Raw genomic sequence first — 18,866 nt, forward strand, 5'->3', positions numbered from 1 at the left:
GCAGCTGCCTCTAAGGACTCGTCCTCTTCTGCTGGGCCTGGAAGGAACTCCTCGGTCTTCTGGGAACTTGCGGGAATACCCAGTCAAGGATAAACTGCGGCTGTTAACTGGGGACAGCCTTTCCCTGAGCTTGTGGAAGAGCCCGGCGCTCCAGCCCCGCCGCCGGTGGAGGGGGGGTGGGCGGAGGGGATGGCTGGGCTGGTGACGTTTTGTTTGCTGCAAGTAAAGGAGAGCGTGCGAGCGAGGAGGCGGCGAGAAGCTGCAGCAGCAGCAGCAGAAGGTACGCGAGGCCAGGCGAGCGAGGCAGGCAGCCAGCCGCCGAGGCGGGCTGATAGCGGGCCGGGGAGCCGAGCGCTCAGCTCCAGCCGGCGTCAGGATGTAGGCGCTCGGCTGACGGGCTCTTACTGGCGGAAGGGCTCATCATGAAGAAACACTCGGCCAGGGTCGCCCCTCTCAGCGCCTGCAACAGCCCCGTGCTGACTCTCACCAAAGTGGAAGGTAATTTCGGCGCGTCAGCCTCTGCAGCAAAACTAATGCTCCGAGCGGGCTTCCTCGAGGGCGAAACGAGCCTTGGGAAACCTCCCGCCGGCGCTGGGCCGCGCCGAGCTCCTTCGGTGTGGGTTGCGCTGGGAAGCTGAACACCTACTCTGCGGTGGCTGGACGGCAGCGGGCGTGGCGGGGGTGAGGGGACGCGGGGCTGAGCGGCGGGCTGCTTCGCCTGCTGCAGTCTCTGCCGCTGTGCCGGCGAAGGGCGCGGAAGAGGGAGGAGGCGGCGCTGGACTCCCTCAGAAGGGAGCTTTCGCCAATGCGGGCTTTGGGGATGCCCTTCTCCTCCAGCTCTTCTCTCCCTTCCTTCGCCTCTCTCTCGGGAGAAAAGTGAGCGGAGCGGGAGCCCCCTCGCCGCAATAAGTTCTCTCGTCAGGTACGAGGCGATTCCTCCGGACGGGAGGGACCCGGGTGCGCGTGAGGGAACTTGGTGCATTGGCAGGGGCGCAGCCCACGTCGCCCGGCGTCACCAGTGGGAGATGGAGCATCATAACGCTCCGCTTCGGGGTTTGGGTGGAGAGAAGATGTGAGGTAATTTTGGCGGGCATCCATTCCGAGGAAGAAACTCCGTGTCCTTCTGTTGCGTTTCGCCGCCAGCCAAAGACGCTGCTCATGCTGCTGCTCTCTCGCCTTCGTTTAAGATCTGTCTTCTCCTCCGGTGTCCTGGTCCTTTTGGGGAGAGGGGAGAGCTTTCTGGGGGTCTGGATATAGGCGAAGCCCAAACTCTGCCCGCAATTTTATGAGAAGGCGTCGGGTCGCCTGGGCTCACCGAAGTCTGTGAAGCAGCTGTGATGCCAGGTAAAAAGGGCCCGTTCGAGCCAGGCAGATGGATGGTGCCAGTCGCTGGCAGGAGAGCTCTGCTGTATTTCAAGTTGGTCTGCAGCAGCAGCAGCAGTTCCGAGAGATGCTCTGCTGAGCTGAGGCAACCGCACGGCTGAACTTGGAAGTTGGCTTTAAGAGGCTGGCTGGCCTGTGCCCTGGATACGGGGCGCTGGGAGAAGAGGGGCGTCGCAAGGCGAGGGTGCTCCCAAGCCTCGGGCAGGAGAAAGAAGCTGAAGGACGCTGGGATCCCTGCCAGCGAAGGAGGGAAAGGAGATGGGGAAAGGGGTGCATGGATGAATCAGGGATGGCGAAGGCAAAGAGAAAGATGGACATTATGAAAGGCGAGGAAGAAGATATAGGTGCCAAGGGGGGAAGTTAACTGTTGCAACTGGGGTGGAAAGTGGCGATTCTGCCGCTAGAAGTATAGGGTAGGTGAGGTTTGTCCTTTTTATTTTATGGCTAGACATATAGGAGCCAACTCCTAGGGGCCGAGGTCCCTTCTCCCACCCCACCCCCCCCCCAATAAAATATTTGAGGGCGGCGGGCCCCTCCAAAGTTGATGAGCATTACCATTCAAATGGTGTGTGTGCACTGCATCATGTGATCAACTGTGTGTGCACAGTTGGAACCCTTGTGGCTGGAGGATCACTTCAAGAAATATTGTTTACTTTGTTTTTGTTTACTCATTGTTGTTACCTGGCTTTTAACTGCTTTAGCTGTTTTGTATCCCCCCCCCATGTTCTAAATTGCTTAGAGTCTTCCTTTTTCTTTGGTATAAAGCAATGAATAGTTGAAACTAGTAATAGTAGGCTTTAAGAATAAGGAAATCGAAAAAAGAGAATGAGTCAGAGAATAATGTGGGGGGAGGCAGGGACATAGCTCAGGAGAGAGCAAGAAAAGGTTTGTGCTTGCAGCCCTAACTACATGTCTCGAGTCAGAAGTAAGTTTTATTTATTTCACTGTGACTTACTCCTTGCATGAAAAAGTACGTAGGGCTGGAAATGTAATTGCGAGTTGCAAGGGACTTGTTGGACCCTTGAGTCTGACTCACTCCATTTTCTTTAAACAACAACAACAAAAACTTTGTTACAGGTAACTGTGTTGGTCTGATGTAGTAAAAAATAAATTAAAAAAAATCCTTCCAGTAGCACCTTAGAGACCAACTAAGTTTGTCATTGGTATGAGCTTTCGTGTGCATGCACACTTCTTCAGATACTGTACACTGAAAAGAAGATTCCACCTAAACATTAGGAAGAACTTCCTGACAGTAAGAGCTGTTCGGCAGTGGAATTTGCTACCAAGGAGTGTGGTGGAGTCTCCTTCTTTGGAGGTCTTTAAGCAGAGGCTTGACAGGCATATGTCAAGAATGCTTTGATGGTGTTTCCTGCTTGGCTGGTCCTTGTGGTCTCTTCTATGATTCTAAGTCACCAGACCCTTATATATATAGTGAGATGGTGGGGAGGGGTATTACTCAGAAGGGTGGTGGGAATGGGTAGAAAACTTTGTGTAACTACAATATTCCCCTCCCCAATGTCTTTCCCATCATTTCCTGAAAATCTCTGAAGAGTATTTTGCAGCCTTTCTATACAAGTTATTTATTGATGAACTGCTTTTGTAGTTAAGAAATGGTTGGTAAAAGAGACAATGACGAAGTGAGAGAATTCAGGAAATGATAACTTCTTGAAGGAAAAAAACTGGAATGTACAGAACAAGGATATGTAGGTCTTGTATTGCACTGCTAGAGGATGAAAAAAAACAACCATGATAGCATGTAGAAAGTAAGTCATTGCTGAAAATAAATAAGGAACATTTGTTAATAGCATAACCTGTCTATTCAGAAGCAAGTCCTATTGAGGATCTGTGGAATTTAGGCACATTTGATTACTTCATGTATTTCTATACTGCTTAATATGCAGAATTTAAAAGTCTTTTGAAAATTTCTTCTACCGGTATCAACCATGTATGTGCTACGCTTGTTATTTCACACAGTATACAAAATTTTATCAACAGTATATTTTTCCTCCTGGAAAATATGAGTGTAGAGGTTGCTCGAGGGATGATTTACTTCAAGAGGGAAGAAGGTTCATGTACTCTGTCCTATTTCATCTCAGCAAAAGCATGAAGCATTATTATGGTGGTAGTTTTTCTCACTAGAATGGTGCTAGAATGGAAATGCTTATGATTCTGCAGTAGGAACTTAGCAGGAAGTCAGCAGCTGCTTCACTGGTTGCCCCTCCCATGGCCATTGAAAGATTGATCCAGGTCTAGACAGAGGAATTGGATACTGAGTGAAACAACTGTCTAAAACTGTGCTGTTTTACATTTTCCTGCTAATTATTTTCAGATTTATACTTGCTCCACAATGAATATTCGGCCCTAGATCATGGTAGGCAGAATTTCTAATGCTCCTCAGTCTTTGGTGATTTCTTCCAATTTCTTCCAGTGGCCATCAATATTTCTCTCTTGGTGGAAACATTTTCAACATTAGTTTGTCCTCCACAGAAACGATATTCATTTTTTTCAGGTATATCCTTGCACACACACAGCTACACAGGACAGTTGTTGATCAAGGTAAAGTGAGTATATCCTAAAACATGCCCATCGCCCAATGTCTTCTGTGGTGCTTGCACATTGCAGGAGAAAATCTGTAGCTGTGGGTAAACTGTCCTTCAGAGAAACTCCCCACCATTATTGATAATGGTGTTTCCCATAACATAGCCTGGAAATCTTTTTTGTACAGCATAATGCCATGCATGTCTACTTGGAAGTAAGCCCCATTGAGTTAAATGGTGCTTACTCCCAGATAGATGGAATTGCATAGATGGAATTGCAGTCTCAGGTGCAGTCACTAGAAAAAGTTGAGTACTGTAATATACAACCTGCAATTCATATTGTCTCCCTTACTATCACAACTCAGTTTCCAGCTGCTATGTCTGCCAGAAATAATACTCCTCTTGTAAGATTTCTGTACATTAATTTGAAATACCTTTATTTATTTAGCCTGGGATATATTTTTTCTTAAAATAGTTTACAAAGATTAAAAACTTAGCATCAGCAAAAACAGAACTGATTTAAAAGAGGTTTCAAGTTCTTGGTGAAGAATTGCTGTCCTTCAGCACCTGCCACCATGCAGTAGCGTTAAAATGTGGATCTTTTGGCAAACTTCTATAATAATTAATTATTATTTATTATTAAGGAGTTTTGTCCTCCTTAATTTATCAAAAAGCTATTCCTTTTCCATCCTTCTTCCTATCAGTGACAAGTCCTGGGGAACGAGGCTTGAAATAAATTATCAGCCTTCTTTTTACTTGGGATATTGCTTCTTTAAGGATTTTCTAAATGTAAAAAAAAAAGTTTAAATGAACTTTGTTTATTTTATTAATTAATTAATTTATAGACCACCTTTATCTTCCAAGGAGCCCAAGGTGGCATACCGTGTTTCTCATATTATAAGACACGTCTTATATTTATTTTTTCCTCAAAAAAATACACTATGGCTTATTTTCAAGGGATGTCTTATTTTTTCCCTCCTCCTCCTCCTCCTGCCACGGCCGGCATTGCTGCTGTGCCTATGTCTTATTTTCGGGGTATGGCTTATATTCCTTGAATGCTTTAAAATCCTGTCATGGCTTATTTTATGGGTATGTCTTAAAATATGAGAAACAGGGTACATGGTTCTCTCCCCCACCCCCACCCCATTTCATCCTCACATCAGCCCTGTGAGGCAGGTTAGGCTAAGAGGAGGAGGAGGAGGAGGAGGAGGAGGAGGAGGAGGAGGAGGAGGAGGTGTAGTTTGGATTTGATATCCTGCTTTATCACTACCCAAAGGAGTCTCAAAGCGGCTAACATTCTCCTTTCCCTTCCACCCCCACACCAAACACTCTGTGAGGTGAGTGGGACTGAGAGACTTCAAAGAAGTGTGACTAGCCAAAGGTCACCCAGCAGCTGCACATGGAGGAGCGGAGACGCGAACCCGATTCCCCAGATTACGAATCTACCACTCTTAACCACTACACCACACTGGCTAAGAGATAGTGACTGGCCAAGGTCACCCAGTGAGCTTCATGCCTGAGTGGGGATTTGAAACCTAGTCTCCTAGGTCATTGTCCAACACCCTAATCATTACTCCACACTGGCTCTCCTAGTACTTCTAGTGCTGAACAATTACCCTTCACTTCTCTATCGCTCATCTGGTATCTTGAAGTATTAATGTAGTCCAGCTACAGGAACTTTAGTTGGGAAATTCTCTTTAGCTGACATCTTTGGTTGGCTGGCATCCATCTGTCTTGGGAGATAATGGGGGCGGGAGTCAAATTGTTAGTAGGTTACAGCGCTTGCTGTGGCTGTAGAGACCAATATGGGAGAAACATGTTTTGTCTGCCTGGGCAGATGAAGGCGTCTGGTTGTGCTTCTGCAATTGCACAATGGCATTTCTTCTCTCTGCACTCTTCCCAGATCCCTGACATCAGTGCATTAGATATTTAGTTCCTGGGAAATTTAGCTATACTATGCATCTGATAGTGTGGGTGGCGCTGTGGTCTAAACCACTGAGCCTCTTGGGCTTGCCGATCAGGAGGTTGGCAGTTCGAATCCCCGCAACGGGGTGAGCTCCTGTTGCTCAGTCCAAGCTCCTGCTAACCTAGCAGTTCAAAAGCACCCCAAAAGTGCAAGTAGATAAATAGATACCGCTCTGGCAGGAAGGTAAACAGCATTTCCGTGCACTGCTCTGGTTTCAGTGTTCCGTTGCACCAGAAGTGGCTTAGTCATGCTGGCCACATGACCCGGAAAAACTATCTGCGGAGCGGACAAACGTCGGCTCCCTTGGTCTGTAAAGCGAGATGAGCGTCGCAACCCCAGAGTCATTTGTGACTGGACTTAACTGTCAGGGGTCCTATACCTTGACCTTTTTACCCATCTGACTATGGGAACCAGGTCAGCATTGACCCAGGAAACCACCTGGTTTGTGAGATTACTCACCACTCTCAAGTGTTGCTGTGTTTAAAATGTCACTGATAGGGAATAACAAGGAGAAAACAAAGTGTGGAAGTTTAGTACTTGCTCTTGGTTCTGCCTGTTGTTAGTTGGGGTTATCTGTATGAATAATTAAGTACCTGTAAATCAGTGCTTCACACTGTTATGAATATTTGAGGGGGCACTTCTTTGCTGTGTGCTAATGGGCACAGGCAGAGAGGCCAGGTTTAGGGCTTCAGCTTTGAATGACATAGGCTGTGGGGGAGGTCCTTGGAGTCTGTTAGCAGAGAGAAGGAGAAGGAGAGGCAGAATTCCAACTGAACTGGGGATGACAGGCTGGAACAAAGAAACACAGAATAAGACTTTTTGCTGTCCTTGGAATCTGATGCTGCCCTTATGGAGAAAGCCAGACCCTCATAGGATGTGAATGCTCTGTACTCCCTCCATCTAGATGCAGGTTGTACATATGTGTAAATAAAACCATATACCATAAAGACACCATAGTCTCTGCTGTGCCCCATTTTCCCAAAAGGGAACACAGACTCTGGAAAGTGTGCCTGCAACTCATGGAATCTCTCACCACTCATGGAGATTGGGGTGACATGTAGTAATACTTTAAATATTTCTTCCTTTGGGGTGGGGGCAATATGTAGCAGCTCTTCCCCACATGGCACATGGTGTGGTTGCGCTCCTACAATCTCTTTGTGCCTAAAATACAGCTAGACTTTCTATGAGATTCACTTTTTCACATTGGGCTTGATTCTTGTTAAGAACTTGATGACTGTAAAACAGCCTGAGTTTACTAATGCTTGGGGTTCTGTATGTAAGCCCATAATGGTCAGATGCTGCATTGGAAGGGAGAAAAGAACTGTTATAAATTAACTCCATGTCTTTTGACATCATCAAAAGGGACTAGCAATGAGTTACATGTGAATGCATGTAAGAGACCTCAACACCCTTAAAAAAACTGTTTCAGGAAAGGAGATTTTTAGAGTGGGTAAAATATGGGGAGAGGGGTAATATGGTTCCTCACCACCATCATTTTCCCACTCTAAGCCACTTACCCTTCAACAGGGTTCTAGTAGCATTTTGCATTACTATACCATTATCAGCAGTGTATTGTAAAGTAAATTGCAGCGAGACTTGTAATGCTCAAGAAAGCACCTTTGCTGAAAGTTGTTGCTTATCTATAAATCCAGAACTCCGTTTGTACTTCTTTTCCTTAAACAAATACTTTTAAGATCTTGAAATGGGGTTCTGTGTCAGGATTCACTGGGGAATTGCATCCTATTAACAGGATCAGAAGCCAAAGTTAGAAAGGAACCAACCATCAGCTAGGTGGAGGCCAAAGGCAAGCAGCCAAGAATGGCAAAGGTTAGGTTAGGTTACAGAGACAGCAGCTAACAAGCGGATGTGCCAGAGTAAGCAGAGTAGTAAAAAGAAGGCAGGTAGCCAAGTTGCAAAGACAGAATATAGGAAAGGGTGCTGAGCAGGTGCTTAGTCTGGCACATTGTTCTCACTAGGAACCAAGATGCTCAAAGATCAAGCTGAGGTTTTAATACATTGGTTGCCTGGGTCTCCTGATAAGGTGCTGAGTCAACTGCTAGGGCTTGTAATGCTATCCAGGTGTCACCTTTAAACAACACAGGTCAGCCTGCACTCTTTTCAGCAGACATACTGTCTTGGTGAGACAGGCAACCAGACACTAGGTCCTCACTGCTGGGTCACCTGGCTTGAGAAACTCAGCATCCTTACACTGTGTGAAATAATAAAACTAACTGTTGTCCCCTGAGGCTTAACATCAGTGAGAGTGTTCATACATAAGAGAGAGTGTGTGTTTAAACTTTGGTAACACACATAATTTCCACAAGCAGTTGAAACATATTAAATGAAAAAGAAATTAGTTCTGTTTTTCCTTCCTGACACACACTCTTATTATTATTTTTGTTGTTGTGCCAAATATATCCCTTTATCATCTTCCAAGTTTCATTATTACTTCAGTTTTATAGCTATTTTCATGCTCATTCTGAAGCTCCCAATTCACTGTGTATCTTTATTTCATCAAACCTTCCACAAAGATTCTCATTTTATTTCCCAATAGCATATTGGCAAAGCTTTATTTTATTATTCTGAGATATCTACCTGAGTACTTCTCACCCATTGTATCGTTTACAACTGTAAACCTTTTGTATTTTTTCCCAATCTAAAATGGGGGCAATAGGTCCCAGATTTTGTGTATCTAAGCCATAAAAACAAGAAGCTCTACTCTTTGTCTTCAGTGTTCTTTATTCTAAGCTGGAGAGCATTAATGTTATTTGAATCAACTTTGCTTCTTCATAAACACACAGCAGCTATTTAATTAATCCTGGATAATAAGTGCAGATTTATACAATCTCCCATGCAGCTGATCAAGTAACCACTGTTTGATTTATCAAGAGCTAGTACTTCAAACACTGTTTACAAATGAAACTCGGAACAAGAGAACAACTCACATAACAAAATGTTTCGTGTTGTACATGTTACACACATATATATATTGTAAACAATGACTCTTCCTTTCTTTCTGGGAAACCTGTAAAGGGAATGAGAAGTGGCTGGTGTATACAAACCATTTTTGTCTGCCATTTCTTTGTTCCAAATTGACTTTCCTAAGCTGCCCTTCGAAATTAGTTCCATCAGTGCAACTAATGTTTTTCCTTAAATTAGGTAGATAATCTATTACTGGCCATCAGTATGCTTCTTGCTGAGTTTGTACTAATTAGTGTTGCCATGTGTCCTCTTTTTCCAGGACACATCTTCTTTTTCAGGGGTAAAATTTGAGACAAATTGCATTTATTTGCTTTGAATGGCTGTCATAGTGTCCTCTTTTTTTGCTCTTCAAAATATGGCAACCCTAGTACTTTCTGTTGTCTTTTCTGTTAATTATGCCACCTGTAGGGTGTTTGAATTTTTGCTTTTCATGATAAATAAAGATTCAGTCAAATAGATCTTCTGACTGATATGTGGCACCAATTAAAGAATAGTAATAGTGGTGATTTTAGAAAGTATAATAGCAAATACATGAAAGTTTTTGATGCGGTTTTAATGGTCTCCCTAGTAAGTGATGCTAGATGTCAAATGAAATGTAAAAAGTGTACTTGCATAGTGTGTGGAATGTTCTTCAGAAATAGTTGTATTAATGGACATAACTTATCTGAGATTCCATTTGTGGGGGTTTTAAGGCATTCTCCTCAAATAAAAGGCTCACTGTTAGGGAATCTTGTTTCAAATATTTCTAATATGGGACTGCGTCTTACATTAATAACAAAAATATGATGTTACTGATAACAAACATTAATCATACAATTCAGTTAATAATAAAACAGGCATTTTAAACAATACAATAAATTCAATATTGATCCCACCGCTCCCAGAAAGCAAACAAACCCAGGCATCCTCCTTTCTCTTTCATTCGCTTCTCATTCTCCCGCTTGCAGTTCTATGCAAAGCCCAGTCTCAGTTCTATCCATTCAGTTTACCTGTGTCCACTAAATATACAAGAATACTTAAGAGAGTTCCAATCCAGCTCTTAAGGCAAAAGGATTTATTTTTTAAAGTTTGCACAGATATGTCCTCTCAGACTACTCTCTGTGTTCATCATCCTGTCTTTGTAGTTAAGATTTTTCTTCTAGTTACTAAATAACAAAATTAATTATGCTGCTATTAAATCTGGCTTAGTAACTGGGATTTATTCTTGTATAACTCTGCACAGGAATCTCTGCCTCTAGCTGTGATCCTTTTCAAGCTCCTTACTTCATGTTTATCTAATATTAATCACATAGACTTGACTGAAGCAACTCTCATGATGCTGTTAGCCTCTCAGATTAAAAACAACATAGAATCTGGAATTCTTCAACATTTATTGTGGGATAAGCTGTTCATCAGTTTTGTTAAAATACCCGTATATTCCGGCGTATAAGACGACTGGGCGTATAAGACGACCCCCAACTTTTCCAGTTAAAATATAGAGTTTGGGATATAGTCGCAGTATAAGAAATATGACCCAGCATATAAGACGACTTCCCGACTTTTAAGAAGATTTTCCTGTGTTAAAAAGTAGTCTTATACGCAGGAATATACAGTACATCTTCTACTGGTGATTCTTATAATTCAAGGGCAGAGGACCTTCCTTTTGGTGTGTGCACTTAATCCTTCCACAATGTGTGTATACAATCAGTCAGATAGTCAGGACTCTCAGAGCTGGCCATTTGTTTAGTCTCTGTTAAATAAAGACAAGGGTACATGAAACAATAATTCAAAACACCCATTCCCACTTTGGTTAGTGTGTTTAGTCCAATGGCAGCACATTTATTTTTGCAAGTAATGTTCCTGTCCAGTAGTGTACTGCCAGAAAAGGATGCATAACATCTAGCTTTCCTATGTTATTTCTGGAAATATCTGGATAGACAGACACATGGCCCACATTCTCTTTCTACTACTGTTAGTTATAGTGTCTTCTGATGGCATAGGATGACACAGAACCAGTAGTGCTGATTGCCGTCACTACATGCAACAGGAGTCTGTGGCCCTCCAGAAGTTGCTGCACCACAACTCCCATCGCCCCTGACCAAGCTGGCTGCTGCTGGTGGGTATTGAAATCCAACAGTTGGAGAACAGCAGGTCTCCCATGCCTGTGCTACAGGGACTGTGTCAAAATCTATGCCATTGCAAAGAGGGAGAAATGTAATATGCAATGTGCCACAGCATCAGGTAATTGGGCAGATGCTTAATATGACCCAAGAATATGAAATGGGGCGGGGAGAACGAAAAACAAGGGAGGGGGACAGGTTCACATATAATACTAAGTCAAACCATGCCTTGGCACAAGTGCGCAAGTATGAGGCTTCTCAAAGAGATCACAGCTACTGTGCTCCTCTCACAGTCCTGCAGTTTGCTGCACTGCTGTGATCTTAGCCATGTCATCCAAAAGCCAATTTCGTGGTTTGTCTTGGTTGAGACAAACCACAAGTTGCAAACCCAAGAACAAAGCTTCAGAAGGCACTGATCTGCTTACATGAACACCCCCACAGTGGGATAAAATATTTTTATGAAGGCAAGAATTAGGTTTGGGATAGGAGTGCAGTTATGATGCCAAATCAGGTGAAGATAGTAGGAATAATTCACAATGGGAATTATTTGGATTTGAGTAGGCTATGGTTTCCAGGGAAACATAATTTTAGGCTACTTCCATTCTTATCTCATTGTATAGGATATGGGCTAGTGTTCAGTGAGTTCAAGCAATACTTGCTAAGATGGTTGAATCTTTCATTTTTCTTCCTTGCTTCTATCCCCTCTATTTGTTTACTTCTCTTGATTCTATTGGCTTACTTAGTCTGGTATCACAGTTGGACATGCTTTACTCTTGCAAGATAGAGATCCCAGATAGATAGAAATCCCAGATATCACAGTTTCCATTCGTGTCATTGGCTGTGCTGCTCTGACATTATAGATGGTTTTACACACCAGGGGCTAAACAGTAGGTTGTATAGGGATTATGAACAATCCATTTGAGACTGAAGTGTATTTATGCCATGGTATGAAAGCATATCATTAGAAACAAGCAACACTTGTGGTTTTTTCCCCCTATTATTGAGTAGGGAAGGAAGTTTTAATGACGCTCACTGCAAACAGAAAGACATTTTGGGGAGCCCAGGTACTACTTCCCAAAATGGTGCTGTGTGTTTTGTCTGGCATGTGCTTTACTCCTTCCAGTAAGAGATCAGAAGACCATCCTTGGAATTCAACCCCTGATGTGTGAGATCATTTTCATAGTAAAGTGATACTTGAAGTATTGTGTGTCACAGTATTTCTGCAATGTAAACACCTTTGCTAGTGTATTTAACACATGGCTGAAAAGTGCACACAGAAGAGTTGTATGTAACACTTGGACAAGTAAAGTTTGCATATATATGTTTTGTGATTGGTATAGCAAATTTCAAGAGAAATTGTATTTCCTTATGCTCCTAAATGGCCATGACTTCACCGGGTGCTTTCAAAAGACTATTTAAAAAGTGACCCAGCTAGAGCAAAGCCAATAAAGTCTGAGTTACAGGTAAAGCTCAGTAAAACCTGCTGCTAGTAATTCTAGGATTTCTTTTTCTTCAAATATGTATATTAATGGTGTGATATGCATCTCATAGTGGTGGCTTCCTCTTTTGTATGTTTTTTGGTTGTACTCCAATGATAAAATCAATCAAACACATAGTAGATATTATATTTGGACTGGCTATAAGTCTCCTTTTAATACCTTCGTGCATTTATTGTGATTGCTGGCTGGTTTGGCAGTAATATCCTTACTCATTGTATTCTAGCCTTCATTCTTATTTTTTCAGGCTTATTCTTTCTCTGTTAGAACTAAATAGGTGTATGTTTGGCCATTCCCACCAACCCATAAAAAACTGCAGTGCCTAGAATTCTTTGAAGGAGAAAATGTGCTTCAAGTGTGCTTTAGAAGTATAGCATGTATATACTTGGGTAGAGAACCATGCCTGAAGTATCTCAGGATTTGCTGCTTGTAAAATAAAATTGTGCAGAATATTCTTTGCTGATTCTAACATCCATATCTTGTCTTCTCTTCTCCCTTTTTCCCCAGGGGATGAGCGTTCCCATGATTCCCCAGCCCCAGCAGAAGCCCAGGCACAAGCTGGGATGGAAGCTGGTGGAAGAAGGAGCCGATGTTGCTGGACATGCTCTGTGACCCAGCTTAAGAAAATTTTCTGGGGTGTATTGGTGGTGCTTGGCGTCTGCTCCTCCTGGTCAGGTTCAACCCAGCTAGCAAAACTGACCTTTAAGAAATTTGATGCACCCTTCACTTTGACATGGTTTGCAACAAACTGGAACTTTTTATTCTTTCCTTTGTATTACATTGGACATGTTTGTAAGTCAGCTGAAAAACAGTCTCCACAACAAAAATACAGGTAAGGCAGATTCATGGCTTTACTTGGTATTGTATTAAATTCTCCTTCATATTGTTACAAGATATGATTAGGAATTGTTTGATAAAGAGAAATAAAAAGGGAAATAGCAATGGTTTGGCGGTGGGGAAACAGTCAATGTAAATAATTAAATAACAGTATTACAGCTGCTTCAAAACATCATGCTACAAACACAGATAACACCAATGTATCCTTCCCTTGATATTTCTAGTGGTCTTCAAGAAGTTCAGCTTGCATTCAGACAGAATTTTATTCCATTTTTTTCTGACATTTCCTTACGTGATTAGGTTTGTGTTTTATGTGAATTTCACACAATGTAAAAGCTTCATCTGAAAAAGTTATGGAATCTAGTGGGAGTTTAGCACACATTTCAGTTTTAATTGCTTCCAGGAAAATATCATTTGCAACCCTGTTATTCCCCAGCCCCATGAAAAAAATCCTTGTTGACATTTGATGCAGTTTGCCAGGACATCATTCTTTCCAGACATTTTCATGGGGGAACAGAAGTGCACATGTACATAAAAGGGGGCGGAGTGGTACCTTGTCCAATGATGTCTGCTGTTATGCCACACCACATGGGTATGAAAATTAGTGTGACATGGTAGTATATCTATCAGAAAGCCCTAGTTCCATAATGCAACCAGAAAGTGTAAAGGGAATGTTAGAAACCAGAAGTGCATTATAACCAGGAAAACTAAAGCAATCATTTACATATCTGAATGTGGTGTGGTAGTAATTATTTTCTTACACAGCTGAGAGGATTCCCATTTTATAAAGCATTTTTCATGAGAATTTTTTCATATTTTAGCCTTTTCCTATTTGATCTATACATTTTTCTAAGAGTTGAGTTTCTACAATATATATTTGTGGTCAATATTTCTCTCTCTCTATTTATTCATGGAGACATTACTTGTGGACCTGCCGGTAAGGTCCATCAGGTGGATTGATACAAGATACAGGTCCTTCTCAGTAGTGACCCCATAACCATGAAACACTCTCCTATGGGAAGTGCACCTAGCGCCCCCATTGATTGTTTTAAAATGGACTCTAAAACGTTGAAACATTTCCATCAAAATTGATGAATGACTATTATAGATAGGTAAAAGAGTATTTACTCTACTTGACTATTTTGAGGACAGGTTGTAACAATGTATAAAAGTCATAGCAGAATTTGGTAATTGAACAGGTGATGTGTAAGAAGAAGGGATGAATGTATTTTGAAATGATAGTTGGAAAAGTTATTTTATTGGGAGCAGCAAAGGAGGGAGGAAAATAGAGGGGACATGGGGGGAGTCAGCTTTTTAAATTTGTATTGAATTTGTATTGACTTGGTGACAATTTGTTTAAAATTATGGAAAATCAATTTTAAAAATTGTAAAAAGGGGGGGGGACTCTAAAGACCTGTCTGGCTACATCCACTTTTAATTAATTTGAGGTTAGTCTTGGCTTTTATGTTGTAATTTCAACCATATTGCTGCTATATTACTGCTTTACTTCTGGCCTTCAGATTGAATTGTTTTGAGACTGCAAATTTATCCCTTTTTATTGGTTTTGTTATTCTTATTCTTCCCAAGTCTTCTTGGGAAGGTTGGAGAGGTTGGTTTAGCCTTTAGTGCTGAAAACCTATTTCTTTTTGCAGTCATGGGGCACTACACTAATCTGGGAAATCCCTGATTTAAATCTCACTTCAGCTGTACAACATTATCTCCAGAATGCCTAAGTATGCCAAATTCATAAACAGATTTACAGGCAAAATCAAATCATGACACAACTGTGACAGTGATCCTCAGTTCTTGCCAAAAACCTCCTACAGGAAACAGGCTGAGAATTAACTACACAGAATTACGTTATTCACCATTTCTTCCTGCTTTTCAAGAAATCTCAAAGTCATCTACTGGTTCTAGTCAGCGGACTATGATTAGATTATGGGATCTGTTGAGGTCATAGCTGGGAAGGGATAGCTATGGAGCAGTTTTATTGATTTATATGTCCAAGTACGCGAGTCAGCACATTACTATGCCCCAACCTGGTTTTCTACTGACAGTATACTATACTGGATTGATATTTCTGATTCTGCCTGGTTGAAAGAGATGAGAGCATAACTTAATTTAATTAATAAGGCAAAAAATGCATTAAATTCTTATACATTTTAACAACTTAAGCAAGGGTTGTCCCAAAGTTTTCTGTTACATAATGGTCATTTGGTTTGTTTGTTTTTGGTCATCTGTTTTGTACATCATGTTGTTGTTGTTGTTTAGTCGTTTAGTCGTGTCCGACTCTTCGTGACCCCATGGACCATAGCACACCTGTTTTGAGAACATCCATGGTGTCTTGGGGCTGTTTAAAATGTTATTGAAGAGTTACTTGATACTTAGAATAAATGGCCTATGAGGTTTACCAAGATGATTCACTCATATAATATTTTATAGTGTTGTTGGTTTTATAGAGGCCTTGGCTTTATGGATATGTTCAGGGTTATCAAGTACTTTATTGACTACTTGAATTTTGACTTGCATGAGTATTGAATTTTTACAGGTGATAGAGTGACTATATAATTGTCTAAACTTAGAAATTTCAGAGGTTCTCTGTCCTGCTCCTCACCTAACTTAGTTCTCACTGAACTTCTCTTTGCAACGGTTCTAAGTGTTAGGCGTCAAAAAGAGTACCAGGCACTTTGGAGCTGATTATTCAATTATTAAGTTGTCAAGTGCTTAGACTTTTATCAGCAATTGTACAATTGTGGCTTCCAGGTGTCCTATTGTGGCTTCCAGACATCCTATTGTAAAGTTCTGTTTCCAGTTCGTGCAGGTTTTACCTTCCATTTTGTTGTTTATATTCTAGTATTAGGATGTTAAAGCTTTGCCATTTTTATTTCTCTAGTTTTGGTCTTCAGTGGTATTTCAGTTCAGCCTTCTCTAACCAGGTCCAGCCCCCTGCAATGTAGGAATCTCAGCTAAATCATTCTTGAAAGAGGGCCATCCAACTTCTGCTTAAAATCCTCCAAGGAAGGAGAGTCCACTACCTCTTGTGGGAGTCTGTTCCATTGTGAAACAGTTCTTATTGTCAGAAAGTTTTTCCTGATTTTTAGTTGGAACTAATGGTGGTTTTTCCTCAAAGGGTACTTAAGGATACACTGTACCAGCACCTCTCTTTTTGGGGTTTTTGTTTAAACATGTGGCACTTACTGTATCAACCTCTTGGTGAGTACCGGCACAAGGGCCGTCTTAACCATATCTGGCGCCCTGGTGCCAAGATCCCTCCGGCGCCCCCAGTGAGGCGGGCGCGTGGGGAGCTGAGAGGTACGAAGAAGGCAGCCCCAGGCTTGCGCTCCCTGTGCACCTCCAGAGAGCAGCCTGAAGCCGCTCAAAAACTGAGAGGCACGGAGGAGGTGGCCCCAGGCTCCCGCTCCCTGCGCAAAGAGTGCGAGCCTGGGGCCGCCGCGCCGCGCCTCCCAGCTGTTCAGAGGAGGTGGCCCCAGGCTCCCGCTCCGGAGGCACGTGGGGAGCGCGAGCCTGGGGCCGCCGCACTGCACCTCTCAGCCGTTCAGGCGGCCCCAGGCCAGCGCTCCCTGCGCGCCTCTGGAGAGCGGCCTGAAGCTGCTCAACAGCAGAGGCGCGCGGAGGCAGACACCAGCGTTCGGTGCCCCTTCCGCGCCCCTGATGGCTAGGCGCGCCGTGCGCCACCCAGCCCAAGCCTAGGGACGGCCCTGACTGGCACCTATTTTTCTAGAAAAAAAGCACTGGTTGGAACCTCCTTTTATGTAACTTGAATCTACCCTGGTCATTGTGTGTGCACACATGTATACATGAAGGAGAAAGACAGCCTAAAATAAAACCTAAAAATAATTGGATTTTTTAAAGGAACTTTTTTGGAAGCTTTAAATCGGAGTAAACCTGCTGCAAGTTCAAAAGTCAAGTCCTGTTCTTGGGGTTTCATGTGTCTCTGCCTGAGGCCACCTTACTTAATGCCTAAATCAGGGGTCCCCAAACTTACCCGGCTTTGGGCCGGATGCCCGCCGCGCCGATTGCGGGGTGGGCCAGAGGGTAGGGGAGTGCGCGGCTGTGCGCGCCCATGCGCATACGCTATTTCTGGCACACTCCCGACCCAGAAAGCGCCGGAAATAGCTTGTGCGCATGTGCAGAAGCCTCCTCCGACCCAGAAGTACACCGGAAATGACGTTTGCGCGTGCGCACAAGCTATTTCCATTGCTTTTCCGGGTCGGAAGCTGGCAGTCGCACCGCACCGTGCCGGTAAGAGTGGGCAGTGGCAGTGGGGGTCCCCGGGGGCCGTATGTGGCCCCCGGGCCGTAGTCTGGGGACCCCTGGCCTAAATTATAATTGAAGTAAAATAAATCTGTAATCTATAGATAGGTGTCTGACTGGAATATTTTCATGCAAGTTTATTATCATAGTATAATCATAGCATTTTGAAGTTTTCGTTTAATTCACTTAATTCTGATTTAGAGGCACTGTTAGGCTATTTTGGTAACAGGTTATTAGTTTAGTAAATAAAGTTGATGGCTCTGTTTCTCAGCCTAAATATCTTAAGGAAGACAGACAGTTCCAATGGCTGCTGCAAGTCATAAAAGCCCATGTGACAGATAGATTGTTCTAAATTCTGCTTGTGATCAGCTAAATAATTTCTATCCCTCCTTCCTCTGAAGATGGAAGGATTTAATTTCAACCACAACTGCACAGCATATTTAAATCGATGTAGTTCCACAGCATCAATGAAAGTAAAATGTGTTTTCCCATTCAAGTTGCAATGTCTCATGTTAATGTACAAAACATCTCTGATGAAATACAACAGAAATACAAACTGCTTATGAAACTGTTTACTGTTTTGATAACCAGCAGTCCCCCAAGTGTTGTTGGACTGCCTGACCACTTGGTGGGGGCTGACAGGAGCAGTAATTCAGCAATACCCAAGGATCATATGTTAGCCACCCTCCCCCACTCTAAGACATACAGCAGGTGATCCTGACAGAAATTGCACAAAAGGACAGCCAAAGCCTCATCCAGTCAATGTGGTCTGATGGTCAACGGAGACAGCAGAAGAACCTAGAAAGAGTCTGAAGAAGAGCTAAAATCTCTTAAAAATGGAATTTGTGAGAGCAATAATAATAATAATAGACTCTACATTTGAAGACAGCAATTCTTGACCAATATTCGGGTGGCTGAAGATGCAAAAAGGATATACAACAGGTATAGCAGTAATATAGATAAGCAGAATTGCAGAAAAGATTCAGGTCCCAGCATATGGTAGTCTGAAGACTCATGTGACCACCATGTCAGTGATGCTACGCAGGTTTGAGTCTAGTCTACACTTGAATGGGAGACCACCTAGGAAGCCCATGTTATAATTAGTAGTAGTAGTAGTACCCCGCCTATCCGGCTGGGTTTCCCCAGCCACTCTGGGTGGCTTCCAACAAAGATTAAAATACATTAAAATGTCACACATTAAAAACTTCCCTAAACAAGGCTGCCTTCAGATGTTTTCTAAATGTCAGGTAGTTGTTTATCTCTTTAACATCTGATGGGAGGGCATTGCACA

The 18,866-nt window shown here is 42.8% G+C and overlaps 1 protein-coding gene across 2 annotated transcripts in view; it reads left to right on the forward strand.

Moving 5' to 3' along the window:
- Window positions 1–18,866, forward strand: part of SLC35F3 (solute carrier family 35 member F3) — a 104,979-nt gene that overhangs the window by 68,545 nt on the left and 17,568 nt on the right. The window contains exons 1-2 of one of the 2 annotated variants that reach the window (XM_035108428.3): window positions 225–498; window positions 12,971–13,295. In XM_035108428.3, the coding sequence (XP_034964319.3) occupies window positions 423–498; window positions 12,971–13,295 (401 nt within the window). In that variant the 5' untranslated portion in view covers window positions 225–422. Of the gene's footprint in view, window positions 1–224; window positions 499–12,970; window positions 13,296–18,866 lie in introns of those variants that run through there. The other variant, XM_035108427.3, reaches the window with a different exon arrangement.

This window comes from Zootoca vivipara, chromosome 3 (genome assembly GCF_965207765.1).
Source record: "Zootoca vivipara chromosome 3, rZooViv2.hap1.1, whole genome shotgun sequence".
Classification (NCBI taxonomy): domain Eukaryota; kingdom Metazoa; phylum Chordata; class Lepidosauria; order Squamata; family Lacertidae; genus Zootoca; species Zootoca vivipara.